Source organism: Salmo salar, chromosome 10 (assembly GCF_965601325.2).
Source record: "Salmo salar chromosome 10, fSalSal1, whole genome shotgun sequence".
Classification (NCBI taxonomy): domain Eukaryota; kingdom Metazoa; phylum Chordata; class Actinopteri; order Salmoniformes; family Salmonidae; genus Salmo; species Salmo salar.
In genome coordinates, this window is record NC_138300.1 from 109,732,658 (window position 1) to 109,753,924 (window position 21,267).

A 21,267-nucleotide genomic window follows, 5' to 3' on the forward strand; every position below is an offset into this window, starting at 1 on the left:
ACCTTTATTTACCTAGGCAAGTGAGTTAAAAACAAATTCTTATTTACAATGACGACCTACCTGGGAAAAGTGGGTTAACTGCCTAGTTCAGGCGCAGAACGACAGATTTATACCTTGTCAGCTCGGGGATTCGATCCAGCAACCTTCGGTCACTGGCCCAACGCTCTAACCGCTAGGCCCCGGCAGGTAGCGTTACAATGCGTTAAAATGTTTTAGCTAATGTTCCAGTTATACATGACCAAAAAGATGAGAAATGATATTGTTATTTCAGAAGCATATAGCCTACACATTTTGTTGGTCTTCGTATGCAGTAATATTAAATATGTATCAACATCCCATATATGTCCTATTTGTTGGATAAAGCTCATGATTAGAAATAAGCCACCTCCGGAATAAGTTAAACACACACAGTAATAATAATTCCAAATCTAACTATTTGGCAACATCCAAAGATTCAATGAATAATCATGTTCAAGAAAAATCTGCTCAAGAAAAATCAAGCAGTAACATTGGTACTGACAATTTATTTGGAGATGCTACGAAAAGAATAGTGAAAGGATGTAGAATTGTATTATTATTTCTAAATCCCCCAACTTCGTGCTATTCAAACGGAATTCTCTCTCTCTTACTCTCTCACACACACACACACACACACACACTCACACGAGCACAGGCTCTTTTAAGGTGCACAGAGAGATGGGAGTTTAAAGTGAGGGGCTGAGGGGCAGTACTAAATGAATGAAGCCCAGCACTCATCCCTCTTGCTCATTGGCCTTGGCTCCTCCTCCAGCCTTCTCACTGGGTCTGTATTTGAGGTTTGTGGGCTCTAAAGAAAACAGACGCATGAGTAAAGGAATAGAGGGCTACCCCTCTCCTCCTCTCTTCCTCTCCCAGTCTTTCTCCTCCATTGACAGAGCTGAGAGAACGCTCCCAGGTTAGACATCCAGACAGACCTCTCTCCGCTACATGGACTATCTACCACAGCACACAAAACAGACACTTTCTATTGTTTCGACTTTCGTTTGGGGGGAATTGTGTGTGTTTTCCTTAAAAAAAGCTGTCTTTCAATGCAACAATGAAGCTTTGTTGGACTTAAGTTTCCACAGAACCAGGAGCCGGTACATCAGAACGCCGAAGAAGACTTAGGTCCGTTTTCAGAGCGATCCTGTCGGGTTTTTGGACAGACTGGTTTCCAGGTGCGGTTGCTCCAACAGAGATGGGCTCAGACGTACGTGACCTCAACGCCCTGCTACCCCCGGTGCCAGCCCTGCCAGGGGGGAATGGGAACTGTACCCTGCCCGTCAGCAGTGCCCCTCAGTGGGGCCCTGTACTGGACTTCCACACTGGCGCCCCCTACAGCTCACTGGCCCCCCACTCCTTCATCAAGCAGGAGCCCAGCTGGAGCTCTGGGGATCCCCAGGAGGACCCTCACTGTGGCCTGAGTGCCTTCACCCTGCACTTCTCTGGCCAGTTCACTGGCACAGGGGCCTGCAGGTACGGGGCCTTCGGGGCCCCCCCTCCACCCAGTCAGCCCCCACCAAGCCAGCCAAGGATGTTCAGCAACGCACCCTACCTGACCAACTGTATGGACACCCAGCCCCCCTCCAGGAACCAGGGTAAGCTCAATATCTATTCTGGAGATTAGTGTATTAAAATGATCAATATCTATTCTGGAGATTAGTGTATTAAAATGATCAATATCTATTCTGGAGATTAGTGTATTAAAATGTTATTTTGGTTGCACTAGGACTTGATATTTGGTTAATTAAATATTTTCATTCACAGAAAGATGGCATTTGTTTAGTAAAGTTCATTATGGTCATTGTAGTATTCAACAGTTGGTATACTCCTAGTCCTTCTGTATCATGTTGTACACTTATTGCACTTTTATGTTTTTATGCTTCCATGACTATTTCCCTGGCGACAGTTTTTGTTAACTCCCCTGATGGACAGCTGTGTCTAGTTCATGATCAATAAACAAACAAAGGAATGATAGGTAGACCTGAATAAAGGTCCTATGAACAATAAATACATTCATAATGTCAAGCTCATATCGAGGATTACGTTTGTTTAGGTGAACCTTGTGTTTTATTTTGCTAGTATATATGTCAGTGGAAAAACTGATCTTATTGCCAGCACAGTACAATGACAATTTGTTGACATTAGTTTACAATGTAGAAAATATCTGCATTTGCTATGCTGTTTTTTAAATTTCCTTATAAGAACTTTAAGTAACATGATTCATTTTGTGAGTTTATAATTAGTGCATTATTAGAACTATTGTATTATTTGAACTTTGTACTGTTTAAATGATTTGTCATTAGTATATGCTACAGTCTGTCATTTTCATTAGGAATTATATTATGAACTTCTGACATTGCTTTTAAATGAATGTGTAATTTTAAACCAAATTATTTTCAAACAGAATAGATTATTTTCCTTACAAGTGGACACACAATTTGATCTCTGAAATCTAACAGCAGCTGTGGTATAATTAAACTGATCATATAGTAGCCAATGAGAGAGTATAGTATTCAAAGAAATTGTGAACTTGTGGTTTTATTACAGTTGATTGTTGCAAATACAAATGTTTAGGAGTCTTGGGGTTGAAAAGGTATACACATACTAAACATTCATAATTCATGGAATCAGTGTTATGCTGAACTGAACCATTAACTAGCCATGGCATATACTGTAGCTACTGTATAGGCTATATAATATTATACTAAATTAATAGAAATGAAGGGAAAAAAGTCTCAGTGATGACAGAAAATGTAATTACTTGTGAACTTGTAGTAAATTAAACTAATCTCAGTAGAACTCCTTAAATCAGTCAAATATTATCTGAAGCTGACCAATTGTGAGTGACATCTACCTGTCCCCTGATTTCCAAGTTTTTCGAAAAGTGATATTATTATGACAGCTATTTGTAGTTAAGCTTTACGATTTCTCTTCAGGGCTGCTGGGGTCACCAGTGCTCGCACCCCAAATGTAATCTGTCTGCACTTTTAATGTCGGATTAATTAGAACTAACATCAGTATCAAAGGGCTCGTCCAACCTTCAATCCCCTTATCATCCCCTCCTGTGCCTGGCCAAGCAGTGCAAACAAGCCATGGCTAAATCTCAGGCGGGTCACTTTCACTAGATACTGATAAAACACTGAGGCTCACTGAGGGAGAATCCACTGTACTTGTGATCTGTTTACGGTTACCATGCGAAACGACACAGTCCAAACTAGTTAGTGTGAGGACAGGTATTATGTGTGTATTTGGGTCTGTTTTGCCAATGTACTTGTGCTTGTGTAATTCCATGTGTGCGTGTTGAGTTTACTTGGTGGAAGAGGAGAACAAGAGGATAAAGTAGTTAAGGAATTATTGTAGGGACTTTCCTTGTACATAATAATCCAAAACGGAAAATATTTGTGTTACCCTTCAGAACATACCCTTTTTATTATGTTTAGATTTCTTAATTAACGTATTATTTTTAAGTAGGCCTATCATTCAGATATTCTATTGTCGCACAGAGTTCCCTTGATTTACCATGCTGGTTGACATTTGTAATACATGTAAATTCTGTAATAGTATGTAAAAGCATAACAATATTTCTTGAAGTATTATTTCAAGATTTGTAGGCTACTTTACGCCTGCTTTGTCAAAATGCACAGTAAAAAGAAGAAGAAGAAGAAGTCGCTTATCGAAATACAATTACTGGGGAATCACAGATGGAATTCTGAAGTGTATTAATATCTACAGTATATCTATAGTCACTGTAAAATTTGTTTTTATTTATGAAAGCACTAATTTATAGAATTAGACACTTGGCGTCTGACTATTAATTTGGTTATGAGTTGACTATTCACACTTGCTTCTGTAGCATTTTAACACTTTGGGAGTCGGTATAACTTCAAAATGTATTATTACATAGATACTGTACTGTAAGTAATACCCTTAAGGTCATTGTTCAGTGATTTAACTTTGATTACTGGTCCTCAAAATAAATGGCTTGTGAATGGTTCATAATATATTTCACAATGGTTTATAAGAAGTTCATAACCATCAAAACAACAAATAAACCAACAAATAAACATTCTATTTTAGAATAGATATAGGAAAAATGTCATGTCACTTTGTAAGTGCATTTGGTATTCCTTCACTATGCCCACTGTGACCCAGACCAGCCCTGTGTAATGTGATGGGGATCAGTCCTCCTCTACTCAGTTAGTCAGACAGGGATGGAAGACAAATAGAGTTCTTTAATGAGTTTTGAGTTAACCCTGCTGGGCCGCTGGTGAAAGTTGTGCTGGTGTGTAATTAATGGCATTGCTGTTAGCTGGTGTGTGATTGATGATCTGGTGTCCCACCCTGGGTCAGACATAGGCATGATTCTGGTGTCAGCCCTCCACTGTCCTGCCACAGTTTGTTTTCACTCAGGAGCCTTTCACTCTCCCCCCAACACAGGGGTTACTGGGGGAGGGAGGGAATTTACCTACATATTCAGCACAAAGGGTCAGGGTGCTAACCCTTTGTTAGCCAATGAGCTAAATGATAATTGATACAGTAACTTCTACCATGTAACCACGTTTTTACCTACTTCCATGTTCTGAAAGTCTTGGAATTATTCATTTAGTTTTTCTAAACCTTTCTTCTTTGTGTTTACAGGTTACAGTGCTTTTGATGGTGCCACTAATTACGGTCACACTCCCACACACCACTCCTCCCAGTTCCTCAACCACTCCTTTAAAGATGAAAACTCCCTCGCTCAGCAGACCAGTATGGGTAAACAGCACCTAGATTACTGCAATGTTTGTGTGTGTGTGTGTGTGTGTGTGTGTGTGTGTGTTATGCGTGCGTGTGCATGTGTGAGAGAGAGAGAGCAAGAGTACGTGTGTGTGTGGGTGTGTGTGTGCGGGTGTGCGTGCGGGTGTGCGTGTGTGTGTGTGTGTGTGTGTGTGTGTGTGAGCGTGCATGTGTGAGAGAGAGAGAACAAGAGTACATGCTTGTGTGTGTGTGTGTGTGTGTGTGCGGGTGTGTGTGAGCATTCATATTTGTGTGCGTGGATGCACATTCTTAGAATAAAAGGTGCTATCTAGAACCTAAAAGGGTCTCTTGGCTGTCCCCGTAGGAGAAGCCTTTGAAGAACCCTTCTTGGTTCTAGGTAGAACCTTTTCCACAGAGGGTTCCACATGGTAAACATGTGTATTGTGAACTCTGTACTCCTCACCTAGGGAGTGACCTCCATCTTAAAGTCACTGTGAGGTTAAGTCTTACACTGACCTTCACGTCAGTGTCATAAATTAATAGCATCTTTTTTTTTATTGTCCTTTTCTTCATCCATGGTCCTGCTGTTAGTAAACTCCCGGATGTGTGTGTTGCTAATTGTATTACTGCGATGTTGTAAATCTTGGGCTCTCTGAATAGAAATGATAACTGGAGGTTTTTGGAATGTTTAGAACTGCCCTGGGACCCATTCACAACACGTGGAGGCAGAGCCAAAGCACTGATCCTTCATTTGCACTTTGAAAAATCAAAAATAGTCAGTGTGCTTTACGGCTTCAAAGAACAGCCTCTTGTTTTTAGAAGTGCTGTCTATATTCAGACACAGTTCACAGGTTTCTTTCTCAATGTCCCTCTCAGGATAGTTTTTCTCAGAGGAGGCACTGTCAGACAAACAGCTCCATTGGACCAGGGATGAATTTCCTGAAAACTTTGTGGTTAATGTGGTACTTCCAGACCCAGACAGTATGAAGCATCACGTTACATTTACATTTTAGTCATTTAGCAGACTTACAGTAGGTAATGCATACATTTCATACATTTATTTATTTCTTTTATTTTTCCCGTACTGGTCCCCCGTGGGAAATGAACCCACAACCCGGGCGTTGCAAACACCATGCTCTACCAACTGAGCCACAGGGGACCCGTGTGCTACACATCTATCAGGAAACTTACACCTTAATATACCATCGCACTGTTTTAATTCTCAATCAGTGGAGTTGGTTGGTAATAATTGTCTTTTGTTTGTGTAGGTGAACAGCCGTATCCTGTCCCTCCACCCGTGTATGGATGCCACACCCCATCAGACAGCTGTACAGGCAGCCAAGCCCTACTGCTGAGGAACCCTTACAACAGGTGAGTACTGGAGCTGCCCCACCACAGTAGATTCACTTGCCCTTACCTGACATCACATCCCTGCCACTCACCTCAGCCCCACTCCTATCACTCACCTTAGCCCCACTCCTATCACTCACCTTAGTCCCACTCCTATCACTCACCTCAGCCCCACTCCTATCACTCACCTTAGCCCCACTCCTATCACTCACCTTAGCCCCGCTCCTATCACTCACCTTAGCCCCACTCCTATCAGTCCCCTTAGCTCCACCCCTATCAGTCACCTTAGCCCCACTCCTATCACTCACCTTAGCCCCACTCCTTTCACTCACCTTAGCCCCATTCCTATCACTCACCTCAGCCCCACTCCTATCAGTCACCTTAGCCCCACCCCTATCAGTCACCTTAGCCCCACTCCTATCACTCACCTCAGCCCCACTCCTATCAGTCACCTTAGCCCCACCCCTATCAGTCACCTTAGCCCCACCCCTATCAGTCACCTTAGCCCCACTCCTTTCACTCACCTTAGCCCCACTCCTATCAGTCACCTCAGCCCCACTCCTATCAGTCACCTTAGCCCCATTCCTATCACTCACCTCAGCCCCACTCCTATCAGTCACCTTAGCCCCATTCCTATCACTCACCTTAGCCCCACCCCTATCAGGCACCTTAGCCCCACTCCTATTAGTCCCCTTGGCCCCACCCCTATCACTCACCTTAGCCCCACTCCTATCACTCACCTTAGCCCCATTCCTATCACTCATCTCAGCCCCACTCCTATCAGTCACATTAGCCCCACCCCTTTCAGTCACCTTAGCCCCACTCCTATTAGTCCCTTTAGCCCCACTCCTATCACTCACCTTAGCCCCATTCTTATCACTCACCTCAGCCCCACTCCTATCAGTCACCTTAGCCCCACCCCTATCAGTCACCTTAGCCCCACTCCTATCACTCACCTTAGCCCCGCTCCTATCACTCACCTTAGCCCCACTCCTATCACTCACCTTAGCCCCACTCCTATCAGTCCCCTTAGCCCCACTCCTATCAGTCACCTTAGCCCCACTCCTATCAGTCACCTTAGCCCCACCCCATCAGTCACCTTAGCCCCACTCCTATCACTCACCTTAGCCCCACTCCTATCACTCACCTTAGCCCCATTCCTATCACTCACCTCAGCCCCACTCCTATCAGTCACCTTAGCCCCACTCCTATCACTCATCTCAGCCCCACTCCTATCAGTCACCTTAGCCCCACCCCTTTCAGTCACCTTAGCCCCACCCCTATCAGTCACCTTAGTCCCACTCCTATCACTCACCTTAGCCCCATTCCTATCACTCATCTCAGCCCCACTCCTATCAGTCACCTTAGCCCCACCCCTTTCAGTCACCTTAGCCCCACTCCTATTAGTCCCTTTAGCCCCACTCCTATCACTCACCTTAGCCCCATTCCTATCACTCACCTCAGCCCCACTCCTATCAGTCACCTTAGCCCCACCCCTATCAGTCACCTTAGCCCCACTCCTATCACTCACCTTAGCCCCACTCCTATCACTCACCTTAGCCCCGCTCCTATCACTCACCTTAGCCCCACTCCTATCAGTCCCCTTAGCCCCACCCCTATCAGTCACCTTAGCCCCACTCCTATCAGTCACCTTAGCCCCACCCCATCAGTCACCTTAGCCCCACTCCTATCACTCACCTTAGCCCCACTCCTATCACTCACCTTAGCCCCATTCCTATCACTCACCTCAGCCCCACTCCTATCAGTCACCTTAGCCCCACCCCTATCAGTCACCTTAGCCCCACCCCTATCAGTCACCTTAGCCCCATTCCTATCACTCACCTTAGCCCCATTCCTATCAGTCCCCTTAGCCCCACCCCTATCAGTCACCTTAGCCCCACCCCTATCAGTCACCTTAGCCCCACTCCTATCACTCACCTAAGCCCCACCCCTGCCAGTCACCTTAGCCCCACCCCTTTAGGCCTACCACTCACCAGTGCTAAAACATCTATTAATGTTACAAAGCAGTCTAACATGCAGACATCTTAATAAGCAAACACAGTTTTGATGATTCTAGTCATTGAAGTTAGTTAAAAGACAGTGGTGGAAAAAGTACCCAATTGTCATACTTCAGTAAAAGTAAATATACCTTAAAAGAAAATTACTCAAGTAAAAGTGAAAGTCACCCAGTAAAATACTACTTGAGTAAAAGTCTAAAAGTATTTGGTTTAAAATATACTTAAGTATCAAAAGTAAATGTAATTGCAAAAAAATACTTAAGTGTCAAAAGTAAAAGTATAAATAATTTCAAATTCCTGATATGAAGCAACCCAGACGGCACTATATTCTTGTTTTTTTAATATACGGATAGCCAGGGGCACACTTCAACATCAGACTAATTTACAAACTAAGCATTTGTGTTTAGCGAGTCTGCCACATCAGAGACAGTAGGGATCACCAGGGATGTTCTCTTGATAAGTGCGTGAATTAGATAATTGTCCTGTCCTGCCAAGCGTTCAAAATGTAATGAGTACTTGTTGGTGTCAAGGAAAATGTAAGGAGTAAAAAGTACATTATTTTCTTTAGGAATGTAGTGGAGTAAAAGTAAAAGTTGTCAAAAATGTAAATAGTAAAGTACAGATACTCAACAAAACTACTTAAGTAGTACTTTAAAGTAATTTTACTTAAGTACTTTACACCACTGGTTAAAGGGGGTCAGGAAGCTGCACCTTTATAGCTGTCCTGACTGGCCCAGGTTGTGCTGCCGTCATAAAATACAATAATCATCATAGTTCTAAAATTAAATGTGGAAAAGTCACTCTGCCGTTGAGCACACCGAGTGGCTAGAGGAAGGAGGAAGTGAAGTAACAGTGGCAGGAAGTTGGACGTACGAGACTGTACTGATTTCCATTCAGGAAATGATCCAAAGAAAGGCATTTATCATGTTTGTACTGTAGTTATTCTCTCAAAACTTTCCATTGGACTGAATCCATTCACCGCCTTTTCAAATCGCATTCACGACCTGACAAAGAATAAGATAATAGCATATTTACTGTGTTTTATTCATATTTGAAGTTTGTTTCATTGAGTTAAATAGTTAAATACAGTATGTAGATGGTATGGATGAGGACCATGTCCAGATAAATGAATCACAGTTGTCCAGACAGAGAATGGGAGCAGTGCTCAGCAAGCCAAGATAAGCGATGTAAACACTACTGGTTTCCAGTCTTAGGCCAATGTTGAATTCCTTCTACTGATAAGTAGCTCACTGTTCTCTGAGGGGAGAGAACCCCAGTGTAACCTTACACAACTGTTTACTCCCTCGCCTTGAGATGGCACAAAATTAGCTTGCATTCTTTGAATACCTTTAACATTTTGTTTTCAGCTCCAGGGAACATAAAGATTCAAAATAAGGGAATAGGAGTTGATAAGAGTGTGTTAGTCAGACTGGATACTTGTGCTGGAAGCTTCATTCTGCAGGCTCTGCTCCTGCTGTCATAAACAGCCTGATATCTGCTGTGGAAGGGAAGGGGCTGGGAATCCTCAAATCAAACCGCTAAGCCGCTCTCTAATCAAATGCCTGGTACCAACAGCACTGTATTTATACAGTCAGACGGCAGTTATGCACTTTTTAACATTTTGGAAATACATTAAATAAAAACACATCCACTTATGAAACTAAGAGCCAGGGAACCAGGGACAAAGTTCCTTTGGGAAGCACTGGTGTAGAGGATGAAGACTGAAACTTTAGAGCCGCTTAAACCAAAACACCCCTACATTTGGTTATTTTCTCAAGAGATGAAAGTCTCAGGTATGTATAGAGCTGTTCATAGAGGACTGTACCTACCATGTACAGTAATGGATTAGACTGCAAAGTTCACATTAGTGTGCTAATGGATACACTCTTCATCATCCTTCAACCCTCATCATCCTTTAACCCTCATCATCCTTTAACCCTCTGTCATCCTTCAACCCTTATCATCCTTTAACCCTCATCCTCCTTTAACCCTCATCATCCTTTAACCCTCTGTCATCCTTCAACCCTCATCATCCTTTAACCCTCATCATCCTTTAACCCTCATCCTCCTTTAACCCTCATCATCCTTTAACCCTCTGTCATCCTTCAACCCTTATCATCCTTTAACCCTCATCATCCTTTAACCCTCTGTCATCCTTTAACCCTCTGTCATCCTTCAACCCTCATCATCCTTCAACCCTCATCAACTTTCAACCCTCATCATCCTTTAACCCTCTGTCATCCAAATAGTTGAATTGATTTTAAGTGAAACTCTACAGAACACTGTACTGTACGTACTGCAATCACTATACAGAGTGTAGGCTACCGTCAGTGTACAGGGTACCAGGCACCAGAGCATCCCACTACAGTGAGCTGTTCCTGTGGTATGATAAAACGATGTGATGTCAGGGGCGGCAGTGATACATCTAAAGTATGTGTTTGGGAAAGCACCTGGCAGGTTAACTAATGGTCCTGGAGCCAGACGCTTAATAACAGATGGTTATTTGGATGTGAGGGTTGGAGGACTATGGAGGGCTATGGTTAACACATCACCCTGGTGCTGTTAGTGTGGGTGGATCCTGATTGTGTGGCACATTCATGAGCCGTTGCCCAGGATGCACCTGTGTAGATGGGGCCACATTTGATAATTCTCTGACTCTCCTGTGGTGCTTGTCTACACTGAAAACAGTGGCACCACGTTGTCCCGAGGAAAAATTCCTAAAAATGTTTTTTATTTGTTTAAATCCCAGCAGTGATAATTTATACCAAATGGCATCTCAGCTGGAATGCATGGCATGGAACCCTGTTAGCACGCTGGCTTCCACCATTAAGAGGTATGTCGACGTGACCCGCTCCTGTCATCTGAAACATTCCTCTTTGATCGGGATTAACAGTCATTAATCTGCACTAGTCTCAGAATAGCGGCGGGAGGGGGTGGTTGTAGGGGGTGGAGGGCTCCCTTCATTAAATCACACATTTGACCACTCACTGGCATTGTTTAAATATTTGATTTAGTAGCAGAGTGGGGCTCCACAGGGGGCCTGTGAAATACATCACTTCTCACTGAGGTGATTAGAAAGAAAAAATATTCCCTCTATCACAGATGTCACATATGGATTGTTTCTTTCTTTTTTCACACACACACACACACACACACACACACACACACACACACACACACACACACACACACACACACACACACACACGCACACACACACACACACACACACACGCACACACACACACACAGAGTAAGTATAGGGAGTAAGTATAGAGAGTAAGTATAGAGAGTAAGTATAGAGAGTAAGTATAGGGAGTAAGTATAGGGAGTAAGTATAGAGAGAAAGTATAGGGAGTAAGTATAGAGAGTAAGTATAGGGAGTAAGTATAGGGAGTAAGTATAGGGAGTAAGTATAGAGATAAAGTATAGGGAGTAAGTATAGGGAGTAAGTATAGAGAGAGGGAGAAGTATAGGGAGTAAGATGGGAGTAGAGGAGTAAGTATAGAGAGTAAGTATAGGGAGTAAGTATAGGGAGTAAGTATAGAGAGAAAGTATAGGGAGTAAGTATAGGGAGTAAGTATAGACAGAAAGTATAGGGAGAAAGTATAGGGAGTAAGTATAAGGAGAAAATATAGGAAGTAGATATAGGGAGTAAGTATAGGGAGTAAGTATAGAGAGTAAGTATAGAGAGTAAGTATAGGGAGTAAGTATAGGGAGTAAGTATAGAGAGTAAGTATAGAGAGTAAGTATAGGGAGTAAGTATAGGGAGTAAGTATAGAGAGTAAGTATAGGGAGTAAATATAGGGACAAAATATAAGGAGAAAGTGTAGGGAGTAAGTATAAGGACAAAAATAGGAAGTAGATATAGGGAGTAAGTATAGGAGTAAGTATAGGGAGAAATTATAGGGAGAAAGTATAGGGAGTAAGTATAGGGAGTAAGTATAGGGAGTAAGTATAGGGAGTAAGTATAGGGAGTAAATATAGGGAGAAAGTATAGGGAGAAAGTATAGGGAGTAAGTATAGGGAGTAAGTATAGGGAGTAAATATAGGGAGTAAGTATAGGGAGTAAATATAGGGAGAAAGTATAGGGAGTAAATATAGGGAGTAAATATAGGGAGAAAGTATAGGGAGAAAGTATAGGGAGTAAATATAGGGAGAAAGTATAGGGAGTAAATATAGGGAGTCCTATATAGGCAGAAAGTATAGGGAGTAAATATAGGGAGTAAATATAGGGAGAAAGTATAGGGAGAAAGTATAGGGAGAAAGTATAGGGAGAAAGTATAGGGAGTAAATATAGGGAGAAAGTATAGGGAGTAAATATAGGGAGTAAATATAGGGAGAAAGTATAGGGAGTAAATATAGGGAGTAAATATAGGGAGAAAGTATAGGGAGAAAAATAGGGAGAAAGTATAGGGAGTAAATATAGGGAGAAAGTATAGGGAGTAAATATAGGGAGTAAATATAGGGAGAAAGTATAGGGAGAAAGTATAGGGATTAAATATAGGGAGAAAGTATAGGGAGTAAATATAGGGAGTCCTATATAGGCAGAAAGTATAGGGAGTAAATATAGGGAGTAAATATAGGGAGAAAGTATAGGGAGAAAGTATAGGGAGTAAATATAGGGAGAAAGTATAGGGAGTAAATATAGGGAGTAAATATAGGGAGAAAGTATAGGGAGTAAATATAGGGAGTAAATATAGGGAGAAAGTATAGGGAGAAAGGATAGGGCAAAGTATAGGGAGTAAATATAGGGTGAAAGTATAGGGAGTAAATATAGGGAGTAAATATAGGGAGAAAGTATAGGGAGTAAATATAGGGAGAAAGTATAGGGAGTAAGTATAGGGAGTAAATATAGGGAGAAAGTATAGGGAGTAAATATAGGGAGAAAGTATAGGGAGTAAGTATAGGGAGTAAATATAGGGAGAAAGTATAGGGAGTAAATATAGGGAGAAAGTATAGGGAGTAAGTATAGGGAGTAAATATAGGGAGAAAGTATAGGGAGTAAATATAGGGAGAAAGTATAGGGAGTAAGTATAGGGAGTAAATATAGGGAGAAAGTATAGGGAGAAACTATAGGGAGAAAGTATAGGGAGTAAGTATAGGGAGTAAATATAGGGAGAAAGTATAGGGAGTAAATATAGGGAGAAAGTATAGGGAGAAAGTATAGGGAGTAAGTATAGGGAGTAAGTATAGGGAGAAAGTATAGGGAGTAAATATAGGGAGTCCTATATAGGCAGAAAGTATAGGGAGTAAGTATAGGGAGTAAATATAGGGAGCGTTACTTTTGTCACACGACCGGTCATCAGAGTTAACCTACCTATTTCCTTATCACTACATCACTGTCTCTAGCTGAGGGGGAAACATCACCTTTTCACTTGCTTTACTGCTATAATGAAAAGGTCCTCTTTCATTCTTGCTTTGTTGTCATTTTCAGTGTCCCTCTTTTTCTAACTCCCCTCCTCCCCTCCTCCCGAACCCTCCCTCTGTTTCTGTCTGTTTTCTCCGGAGATTGTGTGCATGTTAAATTAGCCTCTCTGTTTTGTCTGTCCTGGCTGGGAAATGTATCCTGCTATAATTTTCCCGTGTGGGGCATCAGCCTTGACCACGGTGGGACATGTAACGGAGGGGAAGGGCTCTGCACTGGGGAGTAGTGGAAGTAGATCAGTAGGCTTTCCCCCTGGGATCCTCCAGCCTGGGCTCCTCCAGCCTGGGCTCCTCCAGCCTGGGCTCCAGAGCCAGGGCTTAGTTAGACTGGAGGGGAGGGTCTGACCCTTCCACCACCTCCCCGAAAAAGCCAGCAGAGGCCGGGGTGACTGAATGATTAATCTGCTTCTAAATGAGAAGGACTCTAGTGCTTAGGCTGTGGAAAATTAGACGTGGAGTCTCATCTCAAGGGACGCACGCCAAAGTATGCATGTGCCTCTTCCAGATAAACGCCACCACTCCACAATCACCCTCACCAGCCCCGTCACCATCCCCAGCCTCATCTCCCTCCCTAGTCCCATCTCCCTCCCCTCCCCAGCCCTGTCTCCCTCCCCAGCCCCGTCTCCCTCCCCTCCCCTCCCCTCCCCAGCCTCGTCTCCCTCCCCAGCCCTTTCTCCCAACCCAGCCCTGTCTCCCTCCCCTCCCCAGCCCTGTCTCCCTCCCCAGCCCTGTCTCCCTCTCCAGCCCTGTCTCCCTCTCCAGCCCTGTCTCCCTCCCCAGCCCTGTCTCCTAACCCAGCCCCATCTCCTACCCCAGGCTCTGGCTGTATACGTTAACGTGAGCCTGAGGTGTTAAGCGCCACAATGAATGAGTGAATGAACTGTGGGGAGATGTATTGCAGCATGCAGCTTCACTGTCTCCACTCCGGCTGTCCTTGGAAAGAGCAGAGACAAAGGCTGCTTTATGCCCTCAACCATGTATTGATCATTTAACTGTACAGGATACAAACCCTCCTTCCCTGAAATAGAAAAATGACAGATTGCTTTTTAAAACTAATGACAGATATAAGCCGTCTGGATAAATGTGAACTAAATGTGAACTGTAGCTGTCTTTAAATGCTGTAGCTGCCGTGTGCTGTACGTAACTGAACCATCTTCAATGAATACTTTCAGAGGCTACCTTCAGTTTTTAATGGGTTAATAAGTGTTCAGAAAACATTTCCATTTCTAAAACAAGTAGGCTAGTACACAATACCTAAACTATGTTTCATACATATTTCATATTTCTGGATATACTACAATGGATCATGGTCCTTTTGTTCTATGTCCTTATCCTGTACCTTTATTTGATTGAGAGTAGTAGGTGGGTGACAACCAGGTCTTGCAGTGTTAACCAGATCCTCTTTGATTTACTAAGACAAGCCCTTATTTACTGAGGAAAACTAATATAGTATGCAGCTTGAACGTGTGTTAATCCAGGGCCAGAGAGAGAGGCCTAGCCATACGAATAAATCTGTTAATGACAGGAAGTTAACCATTCGTCTTTCCTCTGAGTTGCACTTTGGATGCTTTAGGTGAATATACTGCACTGTGACGCATAGAGCAATTTGCCCCTATGTCAAAACAAGTTATAGCGGTGGATTTCTCTGCATTTATTTATTCTGGGCTTTTACCTAGTGTGCATGCTATTGAAATACAATGCCAATGCAACTTTGCTGAACCTGGCTTAGCTAGATGAAGAATGCTAAACTCCTAAATTACAAGCTTTATTTAGGACAGGGAGACCCTTTTCAACAGGGACCATTTACTGCAGTTTTACAGTACATTTAACAACGCAAAAATAATAGGCATTCATCCTACATTGCATCCTACATTTTCTTGACTTCCACTCTGCCGTTTTTCATGGCTCCTAAAGCTGCAGAATGCTCTTGAACTTTAGCTTTTATGTGAGTTGTAATTTGGCAGACAAAATAGAAAATGGTCACATCATTCCCCACTAAAAATGCTCTTGTGTCTTCCTGTTTGTGGACAGCCATGCTACGGGTTATGAAAGTGACCCCAACACTCCCATGGTGTATAGCTGCAGCACCCAGTACCACATCCACACCCACGGCATCTTCAGAGGCATGCAGGTCAGTTCTCTCCTCTCACGGATTCTTCACACCCAGGTCACACTGATTCCTGCTCTCCATACATAACTTTCCTTATGTGCTCAGGGCCAAGGTCAGCACAAGGAGCACACACACACACACACACACACACACACACACACCCACACACACACACACACACACACACACACACACACACACACACACACACACACACACACACACACACACACACACACACACACACACACACACACACACACACACACACACCACACACACACACACACACACTCCCTAAATGCCAGCACAAGGTCATCCTCTACTGCCAAGCCCAGGCACTGCACGGGTGCTGGAAGAGGAGGAGGAGGAGGTGGGAGAGACTAGAGGGGTAGAGTAGATAGAGAGAGATTGAAAGAGGGAAGAAAGAGGAGGAGGAAAGAGCCTGACGCCGTGAGCAGACTGCCAGAACAGTTGTGACATTTAAAAGGCGTCTCAGGATGAAAAGGGAAGAGAAATCACAAAGATAGTTTCCATACGCAGGCCCATGTTAATAAATCATTACATCTTAGTTAGTGTCCGTCGGCAGCTTTAAAGCACAGAGAGCAGAGATTCTCCAGACCTATTCTCCTTCAAAATGGAACGTTCGGTACTTCCTACATCTCTTTCTCCCTTCTCATTGTTCTCAAGTGCAATTAAACCAGGAAAACCTCATTCACAAAAAATACATACTTGGATGAAACATTTGAAATGTATGGTATGAAAAGGTCTATGTTTGGAAAGTCAGGTCTCTTGGTGCTCAGAAAGCCTTTTATTTGACAATCCCAACATTGGCTCTGCCCCCTCTGTGAAGTGTTGGTGTTTAGATAAGGAACAAGGCAGGCGGTACAGCAGTGCTATAAACACTGAAATCATTTACTTATCAATAGGCTGCTAACACTATTATTTAGACCGCCAGTGTCCACAGAGGCCATTACACTAAGAGCCTCCTAATGAACATCAGATGGGTTTCAGGGTCTGGGGGGTTGAAGAAGGGGAGGAGTAAAGGGGGGCATGGACAACTGAGATGGGGTCTGCCTAACGTCCGTGACTAACGGCTTACGTTTAGAGACTAAATCAGTGGCGTGGAGTAAATTTGAGCGCTCATTTTACGGCTAATTCTAGTATAATGAGCCCCCGTTAGTGAGATAATCACACTTCTTTTGCCTTGGCCTTTTTTAATTGGTCATTATTTTTGAGTTACCTTTTGCTGTAATAGACTAGTAGGTAGCTTAGTTACTGTTATCTCTTTGTATGATATGTTGTGGTTCTAAACCTGTACTATTGCTTACTGTGTGTGTGTGTGTGTGTGTGTGTGTGTGTGTGTGTGTGTGTGTGTGTGTGTGTGTGTGTGTGTGTGTGTGTGTGTGTGTGTGTGGGGGCGCGCGCGCGCGCGTGCGCGTCACATTACAGGATGTCCGACGGGTGCCAGGTATCGCCCCAGCCATTGTTCGCTCAGAGACCAATGAGAAGAGGCCATTCATGTGTGCATATCCTGGCTGCAACAAACGATACTTCAAGCTGTCCCACCTGCAAATGCACGGCAGGAAACACACAGGTAAGAGCCAGGGCAACCATAGATCAAACCCTATTACACTAACAGACTAGTGTATCAGTGATCCTGGTCTCGCTGTACCAAAGTCCACTCTGTGTTTCCCTCTGCCCTCCGTCCAGGCGAGAAGCCCTACCAGTGTGACTTTACCGACTGTGGACGAAGGTTCTCCAGGTCAGACCAGCTCAAGAGACACCAGCGAAGACACACAGGTTCGCCCTCTCTTTCTCTCTTTTTCTCTTTCATTTTCTCGTATTTATTTTCCCTCTTTCTCTGTTTGAGCTCCCTCCATCTCTCTGCTCCCTCCATCTCTCTGCCCTTTCTATTGTTAATGGAACACTATAGCTCAGGCTCCCTTTGGAATGGCTTCCCTCCTGGCCTGTGCTCTACTCTGTGTGTCTCTCTCTGTGTGTGCCTAGGGGTTAAACCGTTCCAGTGCGAGACGTGTCAGAGAAAGTTCTCGCGGTCTGACCACCTTAAGACCCACACCCGGACTCATACAGGTAAAACAAGTGCGTAAACTTTTATTTTTACACATCTACTTATCTCTTTTCTGCTTAGAACTTAGTTAGGTACGTTTCATGAACAACCAGTATGTAGAGCTCAAGGCTTTGGGGGAACAGTATTTCAACGAATCAAGGATATGTTATTTTACCAGATGGAAATTGGTTAGATAAAATGTTACTGAAAGTGATCTAAAATGATCATAGGAAATGGATTGGATCCCTTCCTCCCCTTCACTATAATTTAAACCAGATACTACCTAACAACGCTCTCTCTCCCTCTTCTAGGCGAGAAGCCATTCAACTGCAGATGGCCCAACTGTCAGAAGAAGTTTGCCAGGTCTGATGAGCTGGTTCGTCACCACAACATGCACCAGAGGAACCTGACCAAGCTGCAGCTTGCCATCTGAACCAGATCTGAACCAGACCACTCTGCTCTGCATACGCACTGGCCTCACTGCTCTCAAACACTCTGTCTACATGAGACTCTGAATCTCCATCTTGTTCACCGATGCCTGTAGCACAAAGGGGAAACAGCAGCAGAGCAGGTCTATCCACTAGATAGCACAGCCACAAAGTAAAAAATGACTGTGTTGTAAAGATTCATAAAAACAATAATGAGCTTTTTAGTCTTAATTTAAGGTAAGGGTTAGGTATAAGGTTTTAAAGAAGAGAAATTGTAGATATTTAAAGAAGAGAAATTGTAGGAATAGGTGGGGTTTATTACTTTGTGGCTGTGGTAACAGAGCAGGAGGCTGCCAGTCTTGTTCATCTGCATGTAACTGTACAGCCTCACCTACGCACAGTCCTCCAAACAGCGCCATCTAAGGACGGTCCTCTGTCCAGATGCTCTGATCCAGAGGGTTATTTTAGTAAGACATTTAAAGAGGAAAAATAGTTTCTATCTCTTGTTGGTGTTGAAAAAAGTAGATGTGAATGACTTTATGCCTTTTTTTCATTTATAGTGTTACTTTGAGCAGTTTCAGATTAATTTATTATTTTATCATACTTTTGTGAATTAAAATATCTTTCACTGGAATGATTTCTGGAAAGGGGGACATTTTTTACTTTGGTCCAACAGCATGTTCATCGCTTTCGTTCAGTCCACAAATTTGATCTGCACCAGGTAGTTGAATCATAAAGCTACAGTAAGTCCTCTTCGGTCTGTGATGTTGTCTGTAAATATTGTTTCACTTTGACTGTGGATTTTGGGGATGTGAGTTAAAAAAATATATGTATCGTCACACTGGCTATGTGGCCAAGAAGTTGTGTTATTAAATTATGTAAATAATAGTACTGGACAATGGATTGCATTTGAAAAAAATATCCTTGCCATGGAAACATGTGACTTAACTATTATACTTTAGACTAGACCTACTTTGATAGATCCAGGAAATGTTTTTTTAAGTGTCATAAAAAACATTTTTTTTTACTCTGAAATGTATTATCAGTATATTATGGTCTGTTCCCCTCTGTTTAAACTGTACTTTCCCCCACAGTTTTTTATACAGTATATATATATATATATATATATATGCTGATTCTGTTGTTGTTGTTGTTATTGTTCCCCATTGAGTTCTGTATTAAAGTCCTCCAGCAGTGTGTGGCCTGCCTGGGCAGCTGTGTTGGCTCAGGGGGCCAGTGTTGAGTTACTTTTGCCCTCACTAACAGGGCTGATCAACCGCGCTCCTGAGACCCAATGACCAGACCAGAGCCTGACCTTAACCTGACCAGGTCGTGACCGCTCGTAGGTCATCTTACACGAGTCGCCAGAGGAGGCTCATACTGGCCAGAATAAAAGTAGTTAGGATAACAAAACAGAACTCTTTGACTGTAGCTAACATCCGCTGCTTTCTTTATCTCGAACCAGATTATTTTAAAATTCCTTGGCTTCTGAGTGAAACAGGAGACACAGATAAACATAAACATGTTTTCTCTCAAACCCACTGTTGCTCAGCACTCCATCTTAATCAAGCTAGCAATGCACTCTCCCTGCACTTAGAAAAACGACACACTTTTAAGTTGTTTCTCAATCAAGACAAAAATATCCTCTTTCCGTTGTGAGTTTTTTATCATTTGACATCCACATTAATGCACTGTCACTGTGAAAACAACAGACAGAAAGCTTGGTATAGCTTGGTATAATGTCAAAATGTACTACAGCTAGTTATAAAACATCAAGCCTTCCTCTCTCCGAGTGGCTGACTGTATGGTGATGGTGTTTTATCACATTGGGGGAATATTGTTGTTGAGATCCTCTTCTTTCTTTAAGTATTCGCTTGGCCCCAGTGTTGTGTAAATCAGCTTGACTCTCTCACACTATTACTCATATAACAAAAAAACGCTAGTGGTTAATCTCTGTCCCAGATTTGTGCTCCAAGGCCCAGCTCCACAGCCTTTGAAGAGAGGTGACTGTTTTTTGTAACTTTAGTGCAGTCCACTTATAATCGTCACAATAGAGGCTGTATGAAAACCATCCACTTAGAAATAGTACATTCCTTTACACAAATGTGGGGCTTTCTAAGAGGATAGGGTTGAATGGGAAAGAATACGAATGACATCAGTGTACTGTCGTAGGACAACTTTACAGTACATTAAACACTGCATTCAAAGCCTTTTGTGTTCTCTAAGAAGTCATTGTTCATGAGGTTTACCTTCATCATAAAAGGTAATTAACATTTGACATTACTATCTATGGATTTGAAATGCGCTAGTCATCTAGTTTAGCAGTCATAAGATGTACAGTATATATAACACATTACAGTAACACCTTAAACCCTCTGAAGACTCAGAGATCCTGTGACTGTTGAAAAGAAAGTGTGGCTTCAGGTTCAGAACAGAGAGATATGTCTCAGAGGGGTTCTCCTCTATGTCAGCTGACCCAAAGAAACCAAACAATCAACTGATATCTGAAAGAACATGCTAGCATAAACAATATAGTGTACATTTGATGTCTCCATATAGATGTCCCATCTTCCTACAACTTTGACATCCCCTCAGAATCCTCTTTCATCCATTTCCAGAATGCGAAAGCCATGGCACTGTGTCCAGAGATGTGATAATAACACAGAACGTACAACACATCTGTTATATTAACAACTCCTCATCCCAACAGCTGCTATGCAAACCATTCAACTGATACAGACGCTGTTCAGAACATCTACACATTCAACTGATCCAGACGCTGTTCAGAACATATACACATTCAACTGATCCAGACGCTGTTCAGAACATATACACATTCAACTAATCCAGACGCTGTTCAGAACATCTACACATTCAACTGATCCAGACGCTGTTCAGAACATCTACACATTCAACTGATCCAGACGCTGTTCAGAACATCTACACATTCAACTGATCCAGACGCTGTTCAGAACATCTACACATTCAACTGATCCAGACGCTGTTCAGAACATCTACACATTCAACTGATCCAGACGCTGTTCAGAACATCTACACATTCAACTGATCCAGACGCTGTTCAGAACATATACACATTCAACTGAT

General features: G+C 42.8%; 1 protein-coding gene across 5 annotated transcripts; it reads left to right on the plus strand.

The window, feature by feature from the left end:
• Positions 1 to 790: 790 nt before the first annotated feature.
• Positions 791 to 20,372, plus strand: wt1a (WT1 transcription factor a). Of its 5 annotated transcripts, none has more exons than XM_082956576.1 (9): positions 791 to 1,616; positions 4,660 to 4,770; positions 6,027 to 6,129; positions 10,876 to 10,959; positions 15,585 to 15,684; positions 17,116 to 17,260; positions 17,377 to 17,466; positions 17,674 to 17,766; positions 18,046 to 20,372. In XM_082956576.1, exons 1-9 carry the CDS (start codon positions 1,217 to 1,219, stop codon positions 18,165 to 18,167), a joined length of 1,248 nt encoding a protein of 415 aa, XP_082812702.1. In that variant the 5' UTR covers positions 791 to 1,216; the 3' UTR covers positions 18,168 to 20,372.
• Positions 20,373 to 21,267: the final 895 nt, after the last annotated feature.

What these genes read in the sequence shown, in the direction of transcription:
- wt1a (XM_014125457.3), top strand. Translation starts at nt 1,217, where the DNA reads ATGGGCTCAGACGTACGTGACCTCAACGCCCTGCTACCCCCGGTGCCA. An exon ending in CGCTCAGCAGACCAGTATGG is followed by an intron (nt 4,777 to 6,026) that starts GTAAACAGCACC and finishes TTGTTTGTGTAG; the next exon opens with GTGAACAGCCGTATCCTGTC. An exon ending in GCATCTTCAGAGGCATGCAG is followed by an intron (nt 15,685 to 17,115) that starts GTCAGTTCTCTC and finishes GTCACATTACAG; the next exon opens with GATGTCCGACGGGTGCCAGG.